The 23774-nt window shown below is 39.5% G+C and overlaps 1 protein-coding gene across 1 annotated transcript in view; it reads left to right on the plus strand.

Annotated features, from left to right (window-relative positions):
* The window catches only part of LOC106929555 (glutamate receptor 3-like), a 101621-nt gene that overhangs the window by 24428 nt on the left and 53419 nt on the right, over window positions 1-23774 (plus strand). The window contains exon 3 of the mRNA XM_088009684.1: window positions 9087-9326. Coding sequence (XP_087865810.1) covers window positions 9087-9326 — 240 coding nt within the window. The remainder of the gene's footprint in view (window positions 1-9086; window positions 9327-23774) is intronic.

Below are 23774 nucleotides of genomic sequence, written 5' to 3' on the forward strand. Positions count from 1 at the left end.
ATCCAAAGGCATAATTCATTTGACCTTAACTCAATCAATGCTAAATATAAGTGTCGTCATAATAACAAATTGCTACATTCCTGAAGGGTACAAGATAATAAAAGCTAAGCTATTCTTTATTCTTAACATTCCCACATTTTGTCCTGGCCTTTGCGCTGGTGTGATTTTTTGCGGGTCAGATAATTCAAAGTTGATTCAGCAGGACTAGGAACAGCTTGCCTTTATCATCTCACGGCATCGCGGCGGTTGAGTACTTCTTGAATCTGGGTCTGCCATTTGAGTTAACAGTTTGAAGCACTTCATGTCTCTGTATGACAAGAGCTGATGCAATCCCCTTGGGCACTTACAAGAGATCTCCTTGTGACAGCGTTCCTCCTTCAGTTCCGAGCAGAAATGGCGGGCCCTGATGTAGGCGAGTTAGATGGGAGCAGCGGGGGAGAGTGGGAGAAACCGGCAGTGAGGCGGACCAGAGGGAGAAAGAGACTGAGACGTTGGCAGAAAATGGAGGAAACGTAAGAAAGGAAGAAGCTGAGCCAAAGCGGGAAAGTGAGAACGTGGATTTTGTGACACAGGCGAGAAACACAGCTAATGCCATACGATCATCGTTGACGTTAACCATTCCTGGCTCCAGTACCAAAGCCTCTTTTGTGCCAGAGAGAGCATTGAGGCCCAATTACCACCAGTCTGAAAAGTTATACATACATTTTTGAAATGAATGCCTTTATTTGATGCGTAATCTGTTTCATGAATAAGCCCAGAGTGCCTGGAAGACGTCACATTTCCCTCTGAACTGGCACACCAGGTCAGCCATCTTAAGTGATGCATTGGAAATGTAACATCCCCGTACGCTACTGAGTGTCCTGATTATAGAAGGGAATGAGGGCGGCACACTGTGTGTTTGACCAGTGAACTGGAGATGGGATGCATGGTTTCCTGCTGCAGGAGGAGGGGGGAGGAGAGCCACACTTAGCTGCAGAGAAAGAAAAGGGGAAAAAATAGGATTAAGGAGAACAGAAAAGAGAAGGAGCAGATGAGAGGGATATGTGGTGTGTTGTTTAGCACTCAGTCAAAAACAAGCCTCTGTAATGACTTTGTCTACATGCACATGGTCGTCCGACCTAAATAAAATTAGCCTTATTGAAATTCCAGGTGATGCTCCCGGAATCATATTAGCCGATACATAACTTCTTCAGAGTTGGAGAGCAGCTCGGCTGCCTTTATTTCCAGCCGGAGCGTAACATTTATTTCATTCCTATTTAATTGCTAAGAGATGAAACTTGAGGCCAGGGCATTTCTGCACAGCGCCTTCTGCTCCACCACACCGCGCCGCTCAATTTTTTATTTATTTATTTTTTTTTGTTTCTGCCGAAGTCCGGCGTGAATCTGCGCTCCACTGATGGGAGCCGAGCGATATTATGGGGGAAACAGTCTGAGAGAGGAAGAAAAGTGAGAGGCACTCAGGTGGAGAGAAAGACTGTCAGGCCTGAAGAGGATGTGTGCTTTGGGGGATGACCAGATGGCCAAAAGACAGGAGAGAAAAAAATAAGAGGTCAAATTGGGAGGCGAGGGTAAAGAAGACGAGACAAGAGAGAGATGCTGAAGTGATGGAAGAGAGGAGGGTCAGTGCAGCAGAGGAGGACAACTCTGTTACAAAGTGATAAACGGTGTACATTTCGGAGCATAATAATTCTGATCCATGGCTTTATTTGTTTAAAATATGATAATGCATGAAGCCGGCTTTTTTTTTTTTTCTTACTCAGGGGTTTTGTTTTCGTATTAATGAAAGAAGTTTCTGTTCTAGTTCAGTCTTACTTCCTATTTTATTCTATAAATTCACATTAATAGGAAATAAGTGATGCAGCAACTGAATGTAACAACACAAAGGTACAAAGTTTTCATCTAATAAAAAGCAACCCTTGTTCTCTTTTTTTTTTTTTTCTTACAAGTATTCATGGTTTTAATAGCCTGCACTTTATCTTTTCCCACTAGCACCGAGTAAAAGCAAATTGGTCATCTTTATTTCCGTGCACCGTTTTTTTTTAATTTAAGCCCACCAGCTTAAGGAAGATTAATTGCTGATTAGATCACATTTTTCAGTATTTAATCGAGATCAGTATCGCTCTTGCTGGGGAAAGTAATGCTACAAAATTACACAGTAAAATTACCTGCTCATACATTCATTGAGATTATCTGCGTGCTACTTCTCGCACCACAATGAATAGTGTTTTGTATGAGTTTTAATTAAAATGCCGTAGCTAGTTGCTTCAACAAAAATGGCTAGCTTTGCTTTTTAGAACCTGTCGAAGCACAAAATCGTTTAGTGATTATCAAAAAACGACTCTAAGATTAAATTAACATTACATCTTCAAGAATCTCAAGGACATCACTAATATCTAATGCACTTTAGATCTCTGATTTTCTAAACAAGAAATGTATAAAAATTTGAATTGCCTTGCAAGAGTATAACCATTAAATGTTCCACTTTTTTTTTTCAAGTAATAACTACAAAATTTACTGCATTGGCCCTGGGATATTTCTGTACTAAACCAACATAAATACACTGTAATTGTGTTACAACAAAATTGAAAACTAGAAAAAAAAAAGGATACATAGCTTTTCAAATGTTTTGTAGATAAAACAATATGAAAAGTGTGGCAACTTCTCCACAACTTTCTGTTTGACCCATTTGCTTTGGTCCTTGGTCTTTATGATGTTTGTTTTTTTGCTAATGTTTTCTAATAAACCTTTGAGGCTTTTTCAGATCAACTAGATCACTAAGACTAAATTACGGATGCACTTCAATCTGGATAAACTCAGACACAGAAAAGATAATTAAAGGATTTAATGACAAAATGAATAACAATTCTTTAGAAATGAATGACAGTTTTTTGGCTCTTGGGCCCCGGCAGAAGATTTGAGCGCTGTTTGCCGTGAACTCGGGTGAACATCCCCAACGCTGATTAGGGATGCTCTCCCCCGAGGCCCGACACTGGTGGTGGAGGTCAGGAAGGATGACGTCCTGGAGAGTTGAATGATGCTGGTGGAGAAGGGGGTGGAGGTGGGTTGCGCACAGCTGGAGAGCGGCTGCTGGCGTGGGCGTGGATCCTTATAAGCGGAGCTTGATTGATTAATGATTGAACACGCCGGGTCCAGGTCCAGCGCTGGGGTAGGAGGCGGAAAGCATGACGCAGCGATTGGGTGGAGCAGGTGAGGCAGAAGTTTTCCAGCTTGAATTTGCGCATGAGCTCCATTTCATTTGTGATCTTTCAAGATGGTTGGTTGTACTGGATTTAATTTATTGGTATCAGAGTAGATGGTGCTCAATGCAAATGTACGCCACATTCTGTGGATTTTAATTTTTATAATTTTTTTTCCCACTTCACCATTATGAATGAATTTGTGAAGGTCTATGAAATCTCAATACAGTTTGCAGATGTAACCAGATAAAACTGAAAAAGATTTTAAGGTAGCATACCTCTTCACAACATGGCAAAGGTGTAGGTGATAGTAATTACAGTAGAAATGTGAGGCTGTTAAAATATTCGGTGACTAAAGATGATGGTAATAGAGGCTTTTTTAAAAAATTATTATTATTATTTTTACTTGGAAAAAAAATACTAACCAGACATTGCCTGTGCGTGGATAGATTGATTATGCAATAATATAAACAGAAAATGGTTTAGAAATGCTAGAATACAACATGTTTCACAATAAAACATATTTGAACCACTTTGAGGTTGTTTGACATTTAGAATCTCTAATTTTCTAGCTGTACCTGAATGTGTCATGCACCATCTCATTAGCGGAGATTCCTCAGACGCTGCAGGTAGCCGTATGACGTCACGTCCGCTAACTTGTTAGCCTAGCAGTGATGTTGAGTAATTCAGCTAAATGCAGTGAGGTACTGCTTTTTAAAGAAGTGTAACTTTTTTGCCCCCCGTCTCTTTTCTCCACTGCGGCTGCATGAGAAACAGTAATGTTCACAGAAAGCCGAGTTGAGTGAGTCCTCTATTTATTTTTGTGTCGTTTTTTTTTTTTTTTAAGTTGCGCTGCAGAGCGTTCTGTACGCATCCGGTCCATAACTAACCAACAGGATTGAGAGAGTGGAGAGCCATAGAAAGTCACTGTAACAACTCTAAATTCAGTTTTCCTAAATGAACAGCAACCTTCCTCCTTCTGTGACATCTAACTAGAACAGAAATGACATAACCTCCACTACAAAAGTCCATAATCCCATAAAGTGTTGCTCAGCGTAGATCATGACCTGCGCACCTTCTGTCAGGACTGAGATAAATTAACATTGCATTAACTCAGCCTGTTGGGTAATAATTCAGGCCTGGAGGAATTCCAGTGCTAAAGATACAAGACCATCGGGTTAACACCCACATAAAGCATAAACAACTTACTATCAGTTTCTTGTGTGAGATAAAAATAAAGTACTGGGGGCTATCATAGACTAATTTGGAATAATTCTCTTTTTATAGGTAACCCGAGCCATCAACCTGATTACCTGATTAAAAATCCAACACCTTTCAGCGTCTTGTGTGGTCTAATTTCTGGACATCACCAGAAACCAGCTTGCAGCTCCTAAAAGCTGCAAATTGGTCCTGTTAGCAAATCGGTCACAGAAGAAAGCTGTAAATCAGACTAACAAAAACTTAGTATTGCTGATTGTTTCCATGAGTTGGATACTTTGAAGACAATAATGGATTAACATCACTACAAATGAGAAAAAGATTGATGGTTTTCTGCAGACATGTGGTTTTCACTCTGGGGTGTCAACATGAGCCCCACCCAAAGGCTGCAGTGTAGAAACATCAAAGGCAACAACAATAACAGTTTTATTTTATGCATTTTAAAACATGACAAAGGCAGATCTTTAATGATCAGCTGCTAACACATGTTGGAATCTGGGCAGTCATTGCATGCTATGATAATAGTACATTTGGAATATATTGTTACTGAAAGTGATATTGCGAATAGACTTCGCAAATCTCAAATCATGTTCAAGTTATTTTCAGTGTAAGCCTGTTTAGTTAATGACTGAAATGGTAAAATGTTTAATATTTTGAGCAAGGCGTGGTGAAATACACTCGAAGCATCAGTCTGTTATTATCATTGGGGCAAATTATTAGCTTCTAATAAGGCACTAACTTCAACATTATCAGGCACCTGCATTGCAAAACAATATCGTTATTACTTTTTTTGCAGTGCTTACACAGTGCATTAAACAGGGAGCGCCCATTCCCATTGACTGGACATACAATTAAGCAGTGGAAAACTAGCTCCGGGGCCAATGATAGATGGATAACTTTTCTTGCGTCATGGCTGTCTGCCAAGCCATGCTTATCTTGGCAGAAAGCCATTGCCCACGTCAAGCCGCCTCAGCTGGATGAAGGATGCATTTTTATTTTCATTTCCATCCATGCACCTGCTTGTTTGTTAGTTAGCAAAAGCAGTAAAGCCCTGAAGACGGCCGTTTATATGTTTGCTTTTAACTGGAACTTGTCCAGTAGTGATTGAGAGAGAAAAAAACAAGAGCCTTCTGCACCAAGCTTAAAGTGCTCTACTAAAAATCAATATCGCTGCTCCCGTTAATTGTATGTAGTGGTAGAATAACTCTAGTAGGGTCTATAGCGCAACGTATACACATTGCTACAACAACAAGCCCCCTGGTGCTGTATAAGCAGGCACAATTGATGTTCATTAAGGCTGACTCCAAAGGCGGAGGTGCAGCGGCAGATTCTGAAGACAAGATTGTTTACTACCTTCAGCAATAGTTAGGTATGGGTTGCGTAAAAGGAGGAGAGGGTGCAGGCATGTCTTTTGGAAAGAAAACGACCGGAGTTAAGCCCGCAAAACAAAAGCAGAATGCGTCTGTGCAAGATGTCACCTCCGTGAGACAATCTTTATTGAGCTCAGATTATTCAAGATGGCATTGTTCTTGGAATCACAGCAGCCCCCAAAACATTTCCACTAGAATAAGTTTGTCTCAGAGAGGGGATTCAAAGGGTTTCAACAGGGGATTATTTGGTAACGACGTCTGGGCTTGCTCAAAGGTTAACCCTAAAAGCACAGGACGGCTTCAGCCAAGATAAAGGAGCTGCTGGATCTAGACCCGTAGGATAGGTCTTATGTCAGTGCTCGCCCAAATTAAGAGGAAGTGCAGAGGAAGCCGGGTTTCGACTGGGGCTGCAGCTCTCACTGGCTCCCGTTCACTTTGGGAGATTGTCCCTCTCACCCTGCAGCCCTTACCCACAATGCCGCAGTCCGGTTGTTGATTCGCTTATCAAGAAGCTTTGTTGTGTGCATGTGCGAGAAAGAGAGAGAAAGACAGAGATCAGGAATACTTTGGAAGAGGTCCTTGTCTGAGCAAAGATGGAAAGGGAACAGAATTAAAGGAGATGAGGCAAATCACACCAGTGACGAGATCTCTCATTCGCACAGCAACTCTGCTTAAGAGCCAAATATCTGAGCACCATCATGTTGTTCTTTGCGCATCAGAGGGGGGTTGCACATTCAATCACAAAGGCTGAAAACCCCCACGGGGAGAGAATAAAGAAGTATCGTCAGCCTGATTAGAGGGCATAAAATAAGAACTGTCACCTCTGTGACTGTTACTAACATCCCCCTATTTAAGGCAGGAGTCGAAGCGATGTCTCACTGTGTAGCCTAACTGAATATCCATCAGGGAATCAGAAACAAATATTTGAAACAGCCATCAAACAGGATTGGATGAAGCCATCCTTCCCCCCCCCCCCCCCCTTGTAAACTGAACTGCTGAACTGTAATATTCAAAGTGTTTAAGAGTGATGAGAATGCTTGATTACCCAGCGGGAAAACTGGAGAGTCAATCAGAATATGTTTATGATCGAGCAGGCAACCAAAACACACCTGTAGCTTTTAATATTAGTTTACACCTTAATGGCTTCTGACTTAATGGAAGCTGTTCAAGCCTAGCAATTTATGCTGTCTCACTAGAGTGCAAGATGAATACGCAAACTGTTTTTTTTGTGGCCTCTGAAGAAATGCCAGAAGCTCTTTCTGACAAAGAAAATGGATCATTTTACTGAGCTGCACAGTTCCGGGATTGTCTGAGTTTTTTTTTTTTTTTCCAGACAACGTCAAAACTAATAAACTATTTGTTATGCTCACTCTGAAAGTAAATACCCAATTAAGCATCGTTTCTTAAAAACTTTCTAGGGATTTTTTTTTTTCAAACTCATTTGGCCTGTGTAAAGAAAAAAAAAAAAAAGATCTATCTTGGATTTGATGACACTTGTTACATTAAACACTTGCCACAACCTGCCACAACTGACAGCTATTATTTACGAGACTGCTGAAAGTGAAAGTTCACTCCTTGTGTTTTTTTTTTAATTTTTTTTTTTTACTGGAGGTGAAAAGGGTTGACGTTCGCAGCTCTTTTGGAGGGAGCCGACTGAAGCGGGGACAGGAAGCAGCAGCGCTCACAGCTGCTGTGAATACCGCAGCGACTTGTTCACTTTGGATGAGGGAGCAGAGAGATAACTGCTGGGAGCTTCGAGCTGGAGCTGGAAGCTTTCACTGAATGTTGTGACGTTTCTATCCGCTGCCTGCCACTTTCCCAACATACAAGCTGCAGCCTTTATCAGCAGATCCTGTGGGAAAGCGGGCTGTCTTTTTGGACGCAGTGCACTGATTTGGACGTCACCAGATGACTAACATTTACCATATCCTACAGTGACATTTATCTTTTGACCTCCGTTTTCTATACACCAGTGTTTGAAATTGCATTGCGTATTTAAACATTTAAGAAATTGGTTTTTTTTTTTATTATTATTATTTTTATGAAATTGCCTAAAGTTTTATATCTTTTTATGGTTACAGAATTCACTTACAAATGTTAATCTTCAAAACTATATTGCATTGTCTTAGAGTGACAGTTTGGTACTGTCATTTCCAGGCTGATTTATGAAATGTTTTATTCATCAAACGGTCGTCGTGAGTTTTTAGTCTTTTCAGCCAAGATTCTTCAAGTCCTTGCGGCGTAATGATGAATGCTTTCTTTAGAAAATCTCATAAAGTAAAAATGAAAATAAAATCAGATATTACTCATCTTATTGACATCATCTGTAGCACTGATTCTTGTTTAATTGCAAAAAGGTTCATCGGCACTCTTTAGGGATTATAATGCTCTGCAGAAAAAGTATTCTCAATTCTCTGTGTGTCACATTTTTACATAGCCACATGTTTCATTTATAGTACAGGGATTTCATGTGATAATAATTCCCTGTTTTTAGTTCTATCCATTTTCTCTTTTCTCTGGCCAGCAAAAAAAAAGACAAACCCATATCCGTTTTTAGAGTAGGGAGGGAGTGTTTATCACTATGTTTTTTTTTTGTGCCACATATACTATGTTGAATTAAGACCAAAACAGTAAAACTTATGTTAGCTATTAAGTCATAATGTTTCCACTTTTACAAAGTGAATGAAGCAGTGTTTTCTCACACAATCCTGCTTTAAATGTCATTCTCTGAGGCTTTCAGAAAACAATGAACTACAGGCGATGTCTATTCACTGAATGGTGAATTTTATTTGCGGTCACAAAGTAAAGGGGATTACAAATGTGCAACATTTTTTCTTTTTTTTTTATCAAAAATGTTGAAAATAATTTTCCATCTGCTTTGCAATTATGTACTACTTTGTATTGGTCTGTCACATAAATTTCCAATATAACATGTTGAAATTTGTGGGTGGGATGTGAGAAATGATTAAAAAAAACAAATCAAGAGGCATAAATACTTTTTCAAGACACTGTAGATTGTCACATGCACCCTGAAAGACATTAAATAGAAAATAAGGAAAATGTCACAGCTCAATGTTGTGAGCATCTACATTTGTGTGTTTATTTACTTCCATTCTTTTCATTAGTCGTCTCTGAGTTATCAAGCGCACAAAGAGCATTTACATGCAGATGACCCCTTTTTTTTCAGTCTACTGTGTGTTTGCCACATAAAGAACGATTCCAGCCTGAAGTGTCGACGCTCAAGCTCACAAAAGTGAAAACATGCTGACGCGTGTCCTCTTGCGCTTTGCTGTCCCTGCAGTTTGCTCCCAGTTCTCCCGCGGGGTGTACGCCATCTTCGGATTCTACGACAAGAAGTCCATGAACACCTTGACCTCCTTCTGCGGCGCTCTGCACACCTCCTTTGTCACGCCCAGTTACCCCACCGATAACGAGGTGCAGTTTGTCATCCAGATGCGGCCGACCCTGAGGGGCGCTGTGCTCAGCCTGCTCTCCTACTACAAGTGGCAGAAGTTTGTTTACCTCTATGACACCGATCGAGGTAAGTTGAAGAGTCTTGAGCCGGGCTCATACGGACTGAATTACAGCGGAGAACTGTGTTGCAGTGACTCCATAAAGCTAGTGCGTAGCAGGATAATGGGAAGTTTAAATTTGCTCTGTAATACCTCATGGGAGCCTTATGAAGAGTTGCACTGTTATAACTCTCTAATAGAATATTTTGGTGTTATGAAAATATAAAATGCACTCACTTGCAAACCATCACCCTTGTAATACTCTACCCCTCTAAAAGCAATAGCACTTTTATGAGCTATAGCATTTGGATCCGTCCAACAGTTGACTGGTTGATGCCAGTTAATCTCCTCTTTAATCGTGTTGTTGATATTGGCTCGTCTTTCAACTGAAATGAGGATGTCACAGCTGCTACTAAAGTGTTTCCAACCGAAGTCAGACTCTCCGGCGGCCTGCGGGAGCCGTTCATTGTGTTGCTTCAATGGGGGTCTCTGTGCAAGTTCCCAGATTGCCTTGCATTGTGGATGCTGTGTACATGACAACCTGTCAACACAGGAAAGTGTTAATTTGTTGGATTTCTAATGTCAGGCGGGGAAATGAGCTCATTATCTCTCAGTAGAAAGACGATCCTCTCCTCCTACCGTAGCTTCAATTTGTTCAAACATCACCTTGCCGGGGGGAGAGGGAGATTTCCAGGAGATGACAGACGAAGTCAAAATATCTCTTCCTCTTTGTAGGCGTGCCAGAAACAGTGTTTTCCTGGGAACGTGCATTGTGAAGTGGGGTTGCTATATTTAGTCATTATAGAGAAAAGCCCTGACCAGCAGATCCAGTGCTGTGAAAAAGTATTTATTCTTTTAGCTTTTTTTTGTCACGTTTTAAGACCATGAAGAAATTTTCACGAACAGTTTAAAATAAATTTAAACACAAGGAGATAATATTTTAAGACCTCTAAAGGCTTATTTATGTTGTCATAGATGTTATTTTTGAATATTTTGTTGATTCTACAGATCTGGCAGCTTTAGTGAAATTGAACTTAGTTTTCCAAAAGGAATAAAAATGAAAATATTTTTTTTAGCCACAGTAAACAAGTTAACAAGAAGGTGATTACTTTTTCACATGGTGTTAGGCTAGTTGGGACGATTACATTTTCATATATATATAAAACTATCATTTTAATAATTGCTTTTTTTGTATTTCCTTGAGTTATCCTTGCCTCATAACAAAACATTTAGGTTTAATAAAAGGCAAGAATGGAAAACACAGAGGCAAATGTTTAAATTTTATACAACCGTTTAATCCCAGCCACATTTCTCTTCCGCATTCTGCCTCCTTACTTGGATCTTTTGAGGTCCAGTTTCACATTCCCACCTTCATCTAAATTCAGGTTTGAGGCAGAGTATGAAGTGGGTTTTCATGCAGAGTCCTCTTTTCCTGGGTCTCCAGGCCTGTACGGTCCACAGCTAGGGGCCTTAATCCTCTGCACAGCCTGTAGATAATGTGTGGTTAATTAGGGTCACTCTGACTAGGACACTCATTGGATCTCCCCTGCGGATGCAAGCAACCCACATGTCCTTCAGAACAACCAATACTGCTCAGCCCCTGTGCTTCTTCTTTTTTTTTTTCTTTTTTTTTTATTTTACTTTCTGTAGTGTCTGAAACTTTCTGGGATAGAGCTGGAGTCATATCAGAGGAAAATGGCCTGAAATTCAACACTGCAGGAAGTATTGGAAAGATGGAGAGCTAGTGATGACAAATAGACATGGTCTTTAAAAAAAAAAAAAATGGCAAAAGGGGGCAACAGAGGGAGGTAAAACAAGAAAGAAACAAACAGGAACCAAACACCAATTCAGTCCGGCAATTAAAGCAACAGCAGGCGCCTGTGATTTACAGCCTGTTACCTGTGTACAGACAATTCCCAGCGTAGAGCACATCCGCGTGCTGAGGCGCATGCCAAGCCACTTTTACCTCTCTGCTTACAGCCAGCGGTGTAAAACGATCCCTTATTAGTGGGAGGACATTGGCCCCAGGAGGGGATTAAAGTCGTTTATTGATGCACTTCATCCAGCACTTTGGGGGGCTTTGACACTTGGCTCATCAAGCAGACAGATGTGTCAGAGAGCCTCTACCTTTGCTTATCAGGTAGTGCAGCTCCCCTGGCATCGTGGACACTGACTGCTGGCCAAAGCAAGAGAGGAGTGACGGGGGGGGAAACTGCTTTCAAGGGTGCATGTTTTCCTTTTAGACTCGCTCTGAAGGAAGGGGAAAACTGGCAGACAATTCAATACGTTGTTATTAAAGTCTTTCAAATGATTTTTATCTGTTACTCTGATCAGATTTTTCATGCCGACATTATGTACATGCTCAAAGAGATGAGATGTGCACTTTGATCCACGACGACAAATTCTAGTTTTTTCAGTCAAATGTTGACTTGATTTGATAAACTAAAACAAAAATAAAACAAAAATATTAGGGAAAGGGCAAGATACCCCCCCCACCCCCCAAAACCTGTCTGTTATTCTACTTTTCTGTGTCTGTATTTTAAACTTAAATGGTTTTAAGGGTTAAATTATATAGAGCAAAACATTTAAATCTGGTTAAAACACAGAATCCATATTGATCGGTGTACAACACATATGTTTTACATATTTGGGACACTTGTAATTTTTTTTTTAGAGAAACGGGGTAGAGAAAGAAACTGAAGACATGTCGCAAATGTCCTGAGACCGGGAATCGTGAAGTGCAACAATCTCTTAACAATTCTGTTTTCAAAGCTTTGTTGAGATTTTTTAATTAGCCCTGTGATCCTTTTCAAACCTGTTCAAAGCATCAATGCTTCCAATAAAACCGTCCAAAGGTAAAACCTAGAAGTCTCTCATGTCTTGGCCAACCAAGTAAAGGAAGACCCCCTGGAAACTTTACCCTTACTTTATAAACGAGTGAAATAAACAATTTTTAGTTTTATTATCATTTAAATCACAACATTCTTCCCATATGCATAGACCACCACCTTCTTTGCCATGTCATTTACTTTCCCACATTGTGTTTTTTCTGTTTTTATTGGTTTACTGTTTAGACATCAGTACAAGGGGTTCATAAAAAGCTCCGTATGGGCCGACATGCAGAAATTGGTCCTCAAGGTCGCAGTTGCATGATGAAAATCGCATCATTTTGTTCTCGGCCTCATATCGTCCGTCCCGTCTTGTCGCAACCCTCCTGGGAAACTTTTCGTTCTGTGCATGCACAGCTATTGTGTGAATGATCTGAATTTTGTGGCCGTGTTCGTTTATGCGCAAAACAGCCTTGACTGCTCATCTGCCAGAAGCTTTTTCAGCCTGAGAGCCGGATGGCAATTTTCTGAGGCGGTGAGGAAGTATGCACCGTCGGTCCAAAACACCGAGCTCCGCCCGCTCGGTTCTGGTCCTGTGCAGCAGGAGAACGTCCCACTGATGCCTTCTGCTCTTATTTTTTTCCACAACATGGAAAATAAAATGAGACACTGCAGCTTGTCAACGACTATTTCCTCTTCTTCTGAATTTGTGAACTTCTAATAGTTGTTCCTCTCTGCAATGATTGCTGTGTTTACTATTTAGTTGTAAATCACACAAAACACCATGATGTAGACTGCAGTGGGAGAGGTTTCACAGGAACTCAGCTAGGTTTGTCTTGTGACCCTTTTAGGGTGTGAGCAAAAACCAACGTCCTTTTACGTGGCTTAAAAGTTTCTTTCTTACCTGTTTAGGTGACATTTTCTCCGGGTAAAACATACAATCATCACATTTTAGAAGCCATCTTGAATCAAACTACACCTGACAATAATTTAACAACAAAATGAAGGCTTTATGTTAGAGCTTTGCCCTGCTGAGAATGTGAGACTGCACGACTTTAGTTTATTGCCAGGCAGTTTTGCTTTGGTGTTTTGTTTGTCTGATGGAAACGTGGCTTTTGCTTATTCTTTTGAAAATGTTTCTTGAAAAAAATAAATCAGGGAGACGTGTTTAGAAAAATAATTTCCACGTACAAGATCTTCAGAGGGGACAGTGGTGAAAACAACAATAAAAGCTAAATATAACGCAGTCCCTTTTCATGAGAGGCTACATTTATGATGTGCTGAACACAAGCATTGAATTAAATAAATAAATACATGAGAATTGCAAATGAGCCTGTGGTCGGGATGTGCAACACTAATCACCTGTTGAAATATATTTTCCTTTTTGCTTTCTAATTTGTGTTTGATAAAAGATTTGATCATCCACAACACTGGCAGCAACTTTGCAATTATTTTCCAAACTCTCCTATTAGAGAGAAAAATACAGAGAGGGGAAAACAGCTGAGTAGTACCAAGAGGTTTTTATTCAGTCAATAGAAAAGATTAATTACAGCCACACTATTCATTTAGCTCTGTTATTGGACAGGCAAAAAAATGCTTTTAGCCCTCTGTGCCGTGCTTTCAGTCAGAGAGCGATGTCCATACGCTTAAGGCTCGCAAGTATTGGAGAAAAATGATGGGAAATTTGTATCCTAAATGCCAATATGCGGAAGCATTTTGAAAGCAGATGTCGCAAAGGAAGAGCAGCAGCTGAAGCAAATGGAGCTTGCACAGGCGGTGTTACACCGTCGTAATAAGAGACTACTCTCCTCTTATCTGTGGTAATGAATTGACAACCTTCCTTATGTGTGCATGTTAATATGCATGTAGATGGAGGGAGATGAAAGATCCAAAGCAACTATCACCACCCTCTACTTTGATTAATATCTGAACGAATAAGCAGAAGGAAACTCTTCGAACACACACACACACACACACACACACACACACTCTCTCTCTACAGATACCCCTGTGAAGGGGAACACTATTGCCCTGCTCTTACAGTCTGCATCATCATATTTCCCCTTAAAAACTGGAGCGATATGGGATGATCGGGTGAAGGTAGATGGATCCTGCCCTTTCTGTTTTTGCGGTCAGGTATGGGCAGATAATTGCCAGGTCTGTGCAGCAGAGACAGATGATTACAGGCTTTATTGTCTCTCCCAGGCACAGTCAACCCTGATTCAGCAATCTCACCTTTTCTTGATTTATGAGTCACTCTCCCTCATTCTTTCCTCCCATCCCCACATCCCCCCATTCTTCTTCTTTATGTGCTTTTAGCTTTCACTTATGTCTTCTCCCTCCCCCCCAAGTGTATGTCTTTGTGTTCACTCTGATTGTTGTTGCACAGCAGTCACAACCTTTCCTTCCTCGACGGCAGCAAAGTGCTTGGAAAAAGATGAATTGCTGTACAAATCACAAGGGGTCAGAGAATGTGCTGTTTGTTTGACGTCCAAAAACAAATTTGAATTTTCCGGATCACTTAATGTGAATATCAGCGTCGCACAGCTCATAGTAATTTTTGAAGGAACCGGTGCTGAGGTTTTTAAAGCGCTTCTTCCACTGAACATTTTGACAACATTTGTCTTTGCCTCGGCTGCATCCAACTCATTAACTGTCTGTTAAGCTACTACTTACCATAAAACAGGGTCTTTTGTTAACTTCTTAAAGATGTCCTTAACATTCAGCCCCATGCACAAACTCATAATCCTAATCCAACAGCTGCTTATTGGTACAATTAAACTGAACTTAAAGAGCTTTGACTTTACTAGGCAAGCGAGTTGCAATACAAGAAAAACACTATTTAAAAGTCTGTCTTCAGGATAGATTCACAAATGAGAAAGAGCCAGGTGGATGTTTGCATGTACCCATCATAGGCACAACTCCATATTGATTTGGCGCTCTTTTTTCAAAATATCAAATAAAATCCCAATTTGCCCACCTCAGATTAGTGAAAAGTGGGTAGTTTCACAGTGCCACGCAGCAGCGAGTGTGCTGCACCAAAAATCTGCACCTACACGCTCAAGTGAAATTTCCGACTGTCTGCCTGGACAAACGAAAAGTTTTCAGGTGAAAAGTTTTGGAATAAATCAAGATGAAAGTGTGATCATTTGACTGTGATAATTGAGATGTAAGTTTAGAGAAGTCAAAATAAGTATTATGATGTGATGCTGACTTCTTGAAGATGTGCGACTCTTAAAAGAAGAGCATCATTCAAGTGCATGACTCGTGCAAAAACATCTATACAGATTTTCAATTTACTTTAAAACATAAGTCTTAGCTGCCATGTAAAATAATTTTTCTTCTTATATTATGTCGTGAAAACTTTCCTCCGTTTCTAAAAAAGACCTTTCAGAGGCATTTTCTGGATGAAAAAAATATATATATTTTTCAAAATCTGGGGCAAATGGCTGGAAACATTCAAACAGATGGATCCCTGCTTGGATAATATTTGTGTCACTCTGAGCATTCACTAAACCTAACTGGGAATTGTTAACACGGTTGCAGTAAAACTAGAGCAACGGCTGCCTCAATGTTACAGCCACATTTCATCTGAGCTTTTAGCAGTTCTCCTCCTTTCATTACTCAAACTACATTAACTTTGAAATTGTAATAATTTAGAAATATAGCAGACTTCACAAAAGTGTTTATGTGGCATCTGTTGATATAAGAGCAAATGCACTAATGATATATTTCTACGACAAACTGCTAAAACATCTTTGTAAGTGTTTAACTACCATTTTAAGATGGATTATATCTTCAGTAAGGGGGATTTTTTTCCTTTTAAAAAGCCAAGGCAGAGCTTGAAATAGTCTACGCAGCAGCCTAAGCTTTTGTGGTGAAAAGCTAACACATGGGGAGTTAAATACAGGGCGATCCTGAGAGAAAACCTTTTTAAAGCTGCAAAAGACTTGAGTTTGGGTCGGAGGTTCACCTTCCAATGAGATATGAAAAATCAACATATACCCAAAGCTGCAGTGGCCTGGCTTATACTCAGAGTCAGGGAGGATGTTAGATTCAATATGCTATTTGTTTATCGCCTCCCAGTCTGTAGATTCATATCTAACATATGTTATAGAACTAAATATGAACATACCCCCAAAACACTTGTCCCCTTAATACAGCAAAAGGTGAATGCACAATGTATTGACTCAGATATAGTTTACAGATGTCCCACTGAAACCACTTTGACATTTGCTGTTGTAATGTAACAAAGCATTAGTTGCCTTTGCAAGGCACCATAATCCTGAATCTTTGGTAACAATGAAGCAGTAAAAATGAAGATCCAGTGTCACAGGCTGAGTCATCGGACAGTGTCCCTGAATTCTGATTATAATGATCTAATTATTCATTTGTTGTTAGAAAATATTAAAAAAACATATGTTGCAGCATAGCAAAAAAAAACACCTTCTATTTGTGCAAAAGCAGTAAGCAGTACAGTTAGTAGTTACAAACTAATGAAACCACAGAATAAAGCCAGCCAATAATGTTTATCAGCATATTTTGGAGAGAATGTGTGTGTTTTGTTTTGTTTTTTTTAAACTGTGGAAGTATCAGAGCCGGAGGGCTTTTCTATTTATATTTTTGGCAATGGCCTGGAGATGCCACCTTCTCACTTACTGTTGTAATAAAAATGATTTAGGCTTGTCTCAAAATATCACTTGCCACACGAAGGCACTGGAGACAAATTAAGAATAATGCTGAGCTATGTATCCTCTGTTTTCATTATTCCCACCATTAATCAATACTCTGAGTGTGATGCAGCTCATAGGAAAACAATTCAGCACATGACTGCCTGTTGCACAGAGGAAAGCTAATATGACCCTTTGCTTTGATGATTTGCTTTTATCTTTCAAGTGGTGACAGATCAACCATGTCACGACCTCATGATAGCATCTGGACAAAGCAATGCCACGTGAAGTCTTATTTAATTTTTAACCATTTTCAGAGCATGCTTTTTTTTTTTTTTCTCAGTGAACTCACCTGAAACAGCAAGATGTGTAGAATAAGGATTTCATAATCAATTTTCATAATATATGGTCTCAGATGGCAATATAGATATCTACAGAGTAGAAAAGCACTTTCTGTCAAATTGATGTGTGAAATGTTACGGCCAACAAAGATATTCTACAAGCTTGCTTATAAAGTTGTCGAACAGTTAAAAAAAAATAAAAAAAAGTTCACATTTCAAACTTTGCACAGGAGGAGTGTGTTTGCATTGTATAAGAAGCGCTGAGGGATGTTAGGAGCTCCTTTATTGTCTTCTGGAGAACAGTTTGTTTGCATAAACCCAAATCAAACAAGTCAATCTGGGTTTTGCACAATGTAAGCAATGACAACTCAGTGCTGTTTAAAACAGCAAATAAATGGTGGCAATGGAAAAAGTAGAGAATGATTCTTTTCAATGCAGTCGGATGTTCAGTTTAAACATCCACAGAATTTATTTAAATTACTTGCAGGAACAAGAAATAAAAGCAGGGAAAGACAAAATGTTGAATGAAAAAGCATTTGTATGTCTGCATTAGAGAAGGTGAGATTGTATTATAAAATATGTAACCACTGTTTGATTTTATTCAAGCTCTAACTCTCCAAATAACCCCTACATTTCATCTAATTAAATTTCCTTTAACACTAGAACATCTAGTGTTTGACAGAACCGTTTTTGCTGATCAATGTATCTAATTTGCAGAAACGGTTAGGATACACTTGAAAGCAGAAAAAAGTCTCTACTGACCCCATAAATAGTTATATCCGTTCCACAAAATATTGACATTTTTCATAATTCGATAGGGTGAAACCTCTATATGTTAGTGCTCTCAAAAAGAGAGTTTACATTTTAAACTCTCTTGTTTAAAATGTAAGAAAAAGAAAATAAGAAATACAATAGGCAATCCAATACATTTTTTTAAGGTGCACTATCTTGACCAAGCCTGACCCAGTGTGAAAAAATAGTTTTCAGTTTTTAAATTGACTGTGATTTACCATATCTTTTTGAAAGATGTGTTTAGTTTTAAAAGCCATACAAAAGAAACCCAACCCAAACAAACAATGAGAAATCTTTCTTTCAAGATGAAGTAGACTAAATGTTCTGAAGACCAACTTGTTATGCCCAAATTTAAATAAGTTCAGGATCAGATGACAATTAAGGTACGCAACATCCATCACTGTCTCTGCTTCAGCGAACCACGGTAAGAGGCACTGTTCGCAAAAGTAGAAATCATGGAAAGGTGGTGAAAGTTTCTGCCAAAAATATTCCATTAGTGCATTAATAATTTCTTGAGAATGTCGCATTAAAACCCAGACCAATACCTTAAGGAAAAGCACACCTCACTTGTCTCACTTAAGGTCAGTGTTTGCAATTCAACAAAGGCAAAAAATAAATAAATAAATTCAAGGGACTGAAAAAGACCATCTCACATTTGTCAAACTAAATATTTTGATGAAAGAAGAGCTTTTGAACAACAGGGTGACCACAAGTAGCTTCTTTGATTTTGCGTAGCTTCTGGGATCCTTTGCACAAAAGAGGATTTTAAAACTGTATGCTTTCTGTCAGGCTACAGTGCAGCAGAGAGGAGAAGAGAAGGACAGATATAGGTCAGGGGGAGTAAATATCTGAAGTGAACTTTGTTCCCCATCCTTTAGCATCCTCTCTAATTGGCTATCTAGAGACAGTTGCCTTTGTTCCTCAAAAGAGTCCTACAATAAATGCCTCCTGCTTATCTCCCGAATGCCTTGGATGGCAACTCAAATGAAGTCGGATCTTTAATTAGATTAATGTGGTTTGGCATTCCTACTCCAGTGTGTGTCAGCATAATTAAAGATGTGATCAGGGTGATGGGTAGTGTTAGTTTTTCCACCACTCAGAGTATTTTGCATATAAGCCAGAAAGCTTCATTTTGGTCCCATCTGACCATAGCACTTTCCTCACTGTGTCCCCCTACATTATTTGTGACAATGAAAAATGCAACTACTTATGGTTTTCTGGTATTAAAAAAAAACATTGGTGGAGTGCATGACTTGTAAATCTCTGTAGGTCTCTGCAGCTCCAGTGGAGTTAAGATGGGTTTCTTGCCTGCTTGTCTGATTAATGCTCCCCTTTCCTGGCCTGTCAGTTTTGGTGGATGGTCACATCTTGGTCAGATTGCAGCTGTGCTGTGTTTACACTTTGTTAAATGGATTGAAAGTTACTCTTGAGGAATGCTCAAAGCAAGGTGTTGCTTTATTATCTAACCAAGCTTTCTACAACTTTATCCACGACCAGGCACGGACCGGTCTGAAATGATAACGGTATGGTAGCCTCACTTGTCTGCATGGATGTGTTGGAGTTGTTGGGTTGTGTATTTGAGTAAGTTTAATCGAAAGGCGGAAGTAAAGAGTGCTTCTGTAGCTTTACCTAAGCTGGACTTTAGCTGGACACACATTTTGTATACACACATTCATACTTGTGATTCCTTTATGTGTGCATATGATTTAGATATATAATCATTACATCAAACTCTGTATCACAATCTGAAACACAATAAAAACTCCCAACATGACACATTACGCCAAATATCAAGCAATCAAGTACGAACTCGCACGCTAAAGGGGAATTAAATTTCAGCATCACACCTGTAATTTAAAACAGCTTCCAAAGAGAACTATGACTACGGATATTAATGTGGGGGAAGGCTAATTTTGAAACTCTAACTTCCCATATCTGCCCGAATTGTTGTGTAAAATAACACGTTTTAGAATTGTAGCCATAATGCAGTGATACTGCAAAACTTTGATATTTCTTTCACTGATTGCTGATGCTAATGGTAGCTTGTTAATTTCAAGACAAAATAAACCTTACCTTTCTTCCTCCAAGTTGCCGTCTGTCTTCTTAAGGTTGTCAAAGTTTTCCCATATAGCCGACTGAACAGAGCGGTGGGGGGCATTTCAGGGGACTCTCCTGAACTTGCAGCGCTAGGGATGCACACACTTTGTGACTTTTTCATATCGTGGTATACCTTGGAACCGGTTTCTGGCTCATTCCTGTCTGCCGTGTTTCCTGATCCTCAGGATGCTGTTTGTTCTTTAACAGTCTTGTCCAGAACTTATACTGATTTTACATGAGACACAGATAAGCTCTATCAACTAATTAAGGAACTCCCTGCAATTTGGCATTCTAGGTTTTATTTAAGGGTATCAAAGTACCGAATGTCCAGTAGCAGAATTGGTGGAGTTCATTTAGATTGTATCAAAGGACGCTGCTCTTTTTGTGTTGACCTCACTTCATTTTAAAACTCAAACATGCCTTTCACAAAAAGGCAAATCGGCAGCGTATTTTCCGCTTTCCTAGTTGTTATAACAATTATTTTGCTCCTGCCCTGGCATTAATTCACACAAATAATTTCAAACAAGTGCAACCCTGTTCTCCACAAAAGGTGATTTATCCTTTTTTGCCCCCAGTCAGATAATAAGTGTGAATTTCAGCCGCTTACTGCAGCCGTGTCTGTATCATACACACTTTGTTTCTTCAACATTCAGGTCCCATTTCAGCAACAATAATAGCACCTCAGCTGCACCCAGCTGCGACACACAGACGCACGCACACGCACACACACACACACACACACACGCACACGCACACACACACACACACACACGCAAGCCTTTTGTGCTTTACTGAACTTCTCCTTCATGGCAAATTCGTAACAACTAAATTATGCATGCATCAGGAGAATAAATCAGCTTGGACACGCTGACAAGAAAGGGCACATCAGAGAAGCCATAAAATGCACTAGAAAAATAATATTAAAGAAATATGGATGAAGCGATGCTTCACCCGCATTCACCTTCTCTTTTTATTTTGCACACATAAACTGGTATCACTGCCAAAATGACAGCCCAATAAACAGTGTCAAAGCTGCAGAGCCAACCATCTAATTCAGTAACCTCTTGAAAAACTATGAGTCAAGCACCTGTAACTGAGCAAAAAAAAAAAAAACATGATATGAGAGCCACCGTCTGTCAGAATAAGCAGACAATAAACCTCTCTGCTTTTGCAGTGTCCTCTTAACTGAACCTGGTATAAAGCTATTTTACCACCTGCCCAGTGTTGGCTTCAGCAGCCATGAAATTACAGCTGGGAGCTTCCTTTTTTCATTATAACAAAGTGCCCTGGCCTTTTCTTGAAGCAGCCATAGAGAAGGCTGATTGCTTTGATGTTACTGTATGCCACTGGGCCAATTTGTTTCTCTGAAAGAACAAACGTATGTATAATCCTGAACAGTAAACAATAAACCATAATCATTTCAAACTAAGGAAAAAAAAATCTTCCTCTCCTTTTACATTTTTCTTTGTGCTTCAGCTGTGCAAAGACTTCAGAGCAGAACCTAATTAGTGCCTTCTAAAAAAAGAAAAAAAACATACGCAACTCTATTTGTCAAGATCCATGCATACTGTACACAAGTGTGGCGTAGTTTGTAGTAAGTGAAGTGGAACAAAAATTGCCAGGGAAATATCGAGGAGCTCCCCAAAGTCTGTGGGTGGATTTTCACCTGGGAAAATGCTCCTCTCATCTCTCCTGCGTATGTAAAAGAAACAGACAGCACGCTGATTTTGTTTGATTTTACAGCTGCTATCTTGTTGATTAGAACAACACCCTGGATAGAAGCTGTTCTGGTTACACTCCTGCCGTAAGTATCACGTCAAAGCTTTGGCAGCATGCTTTTGGGCTATGTTGGCGGCCTTTCTTTTATGTAGAAATTATACCAGGAATCCTTTTTTTTTTTTGATTAATCTCCTCACTTTCAAATTGCACATGTTGACGCTTTGATTAAATTGCTTCGTTTTACATTGAACTTTGGTTGTCCTAATGAAGCAGCAGTGTTGTCACCCAGTTCTTTTAACCTTAGTTTAACTTACAAAATTTTATTCAGACAAACATGGTAGTTTAATAATGACTCTATTGGCTCCAGTCCAGGTTTAGAAATTTTCTCTCTGCCACCACAAAACAACTGAGAATGAAATAATTTCTTTGAAATTTCCAAAATCCAAAACGAAAGGAGACACAGAAAGTCATACATTTGGCCACACACCAGCAGAGGTAAATGGTTTGCACACGGTGCATGTGGAGTTCATCTCTACCTGATCGTTTTTCTCTTTCCTTTTCTTTGTAATATATCTTCTGTGGAGAGATTGTAATAGCATTACCTCTGCAAAGCAGAGTCCCCATCTCTCTTCGGTCAACCCTACTTTTACAAAATGTTATCTCTGTGCTTTCAGCTCAGTTGTTTCTGATTCCATGTGAGACCTGGGACGGTGCTCAACAGGGCATTTCAGGCTGCCAGATACCCCCATTTACCAGAGCATTGGCACATTAGAGCAGAGAGCTATCACATTTAGTGCTGGCTCCACGTCTGTCATATGTGACCCCTTAGATTTTAATCCATCATAAGTAGGTTCAGGCTATTTGGTTTGGGCTGCTGATTTCAGCTGATTGTGAACCAATTAGTTTTTTTGAGTAACGCTCTCAGGGTTTCATTGGCTCATTTCTTTTTACAGTACCTTGCAAAGTATTTAGACCCCTTGGACCTTTTTACAGTTTATCATGTTACATCTGCAAACTTCTCTGTGTTTTATTAGGATTTGTGCTGCAGTTTGAATAATTACACACAATGGTGCAAATTTGTGAAGTGAAAAATATATAAATATATATTTCAAACGTCTTTAAAATAAAAAAAATCTGAAGTAGTGCAGCTCATATTGACGATTTCAATTTTTGTTGGTTGAGTATGAGACCTTGTATCTTCTGCCTGTTCCTTTTCGAACAGATCATGTAAAATTTCATGTCAGTTGGGCATGATCATTTTTTGTTCTTGTTTTTACTTTTTGTCTCTTTGAAATAAATAAACCCCTATACTGAGATTCCTATAAATAAAATCCAGTGGAACCAATTGCTTTCTAATGTCACCAAAGTTTGTCATGTAAGCCACAATAATTATAAGCAAATGGTCAGATCTCCAACTAAGATGGGAGAATCTGTGGACAAGACAAGAATGGGAACCTATGCTGAAAACCAATAGATGTCCAATTGGTAGTTTGCCACAAGCCACGCAGAAGACATAGCAAACATAGAAGAAAATGCTCTGGTCATAGGAAACCAAAAAATGAACTATTTTGACCTACATGCCGCTCTTTGTGGAGCAAAATGTTGGACATAATCCTGAACACACCATCCCCACGATGAGAGACGGTAGTGGCAGCATCAGTCTGCAGGTCTGCTTAAGAAGGGAAAGCAAAACTGGTCAGAGTTGATGGGCGAATGCAGAGCCATTGAGGGAGAAAATTTGGAATCGAGTTCACCTAGCAGAACAAGAACCCTGAACGTACAGATACAAGTTGTGAATCAAAGCCTGTTAATAACTTGGAATGGCCTATTCAATTTCCATGCTAAAATCCCGGTGAGAGTCTTTGCAAAAGACTTAGAAATGGATGCTTTGCTTTTTATCAATACCTGACTTCACTTGTCATAAAACACAACACATTCTAGATGTTGCAATTGTGAAAAAAGTTGAAAACTCCTGCACCACTTAAAAAAAATCCCAAAAACTTAAAATACATGGAAGTTTGTGGTTGTTA

The sequence above is a fragment of the Poecilia mexicana genome, unplaced genomic scaffold, assembly GCF_051168715.1.
Source record: "Poecilia mexicana isolate PSO_F unplaced genomic scaffold, ASM5116871v1 scaffold_10, whole genome shotgun sequence".
NCBI classification, from domain to species: Eukaryota; Metazoa; Chordata; class Actinopteri; order Cyprinodontiformes; family Poeciliidae; genus Poecilia; species Poecilia mexicana.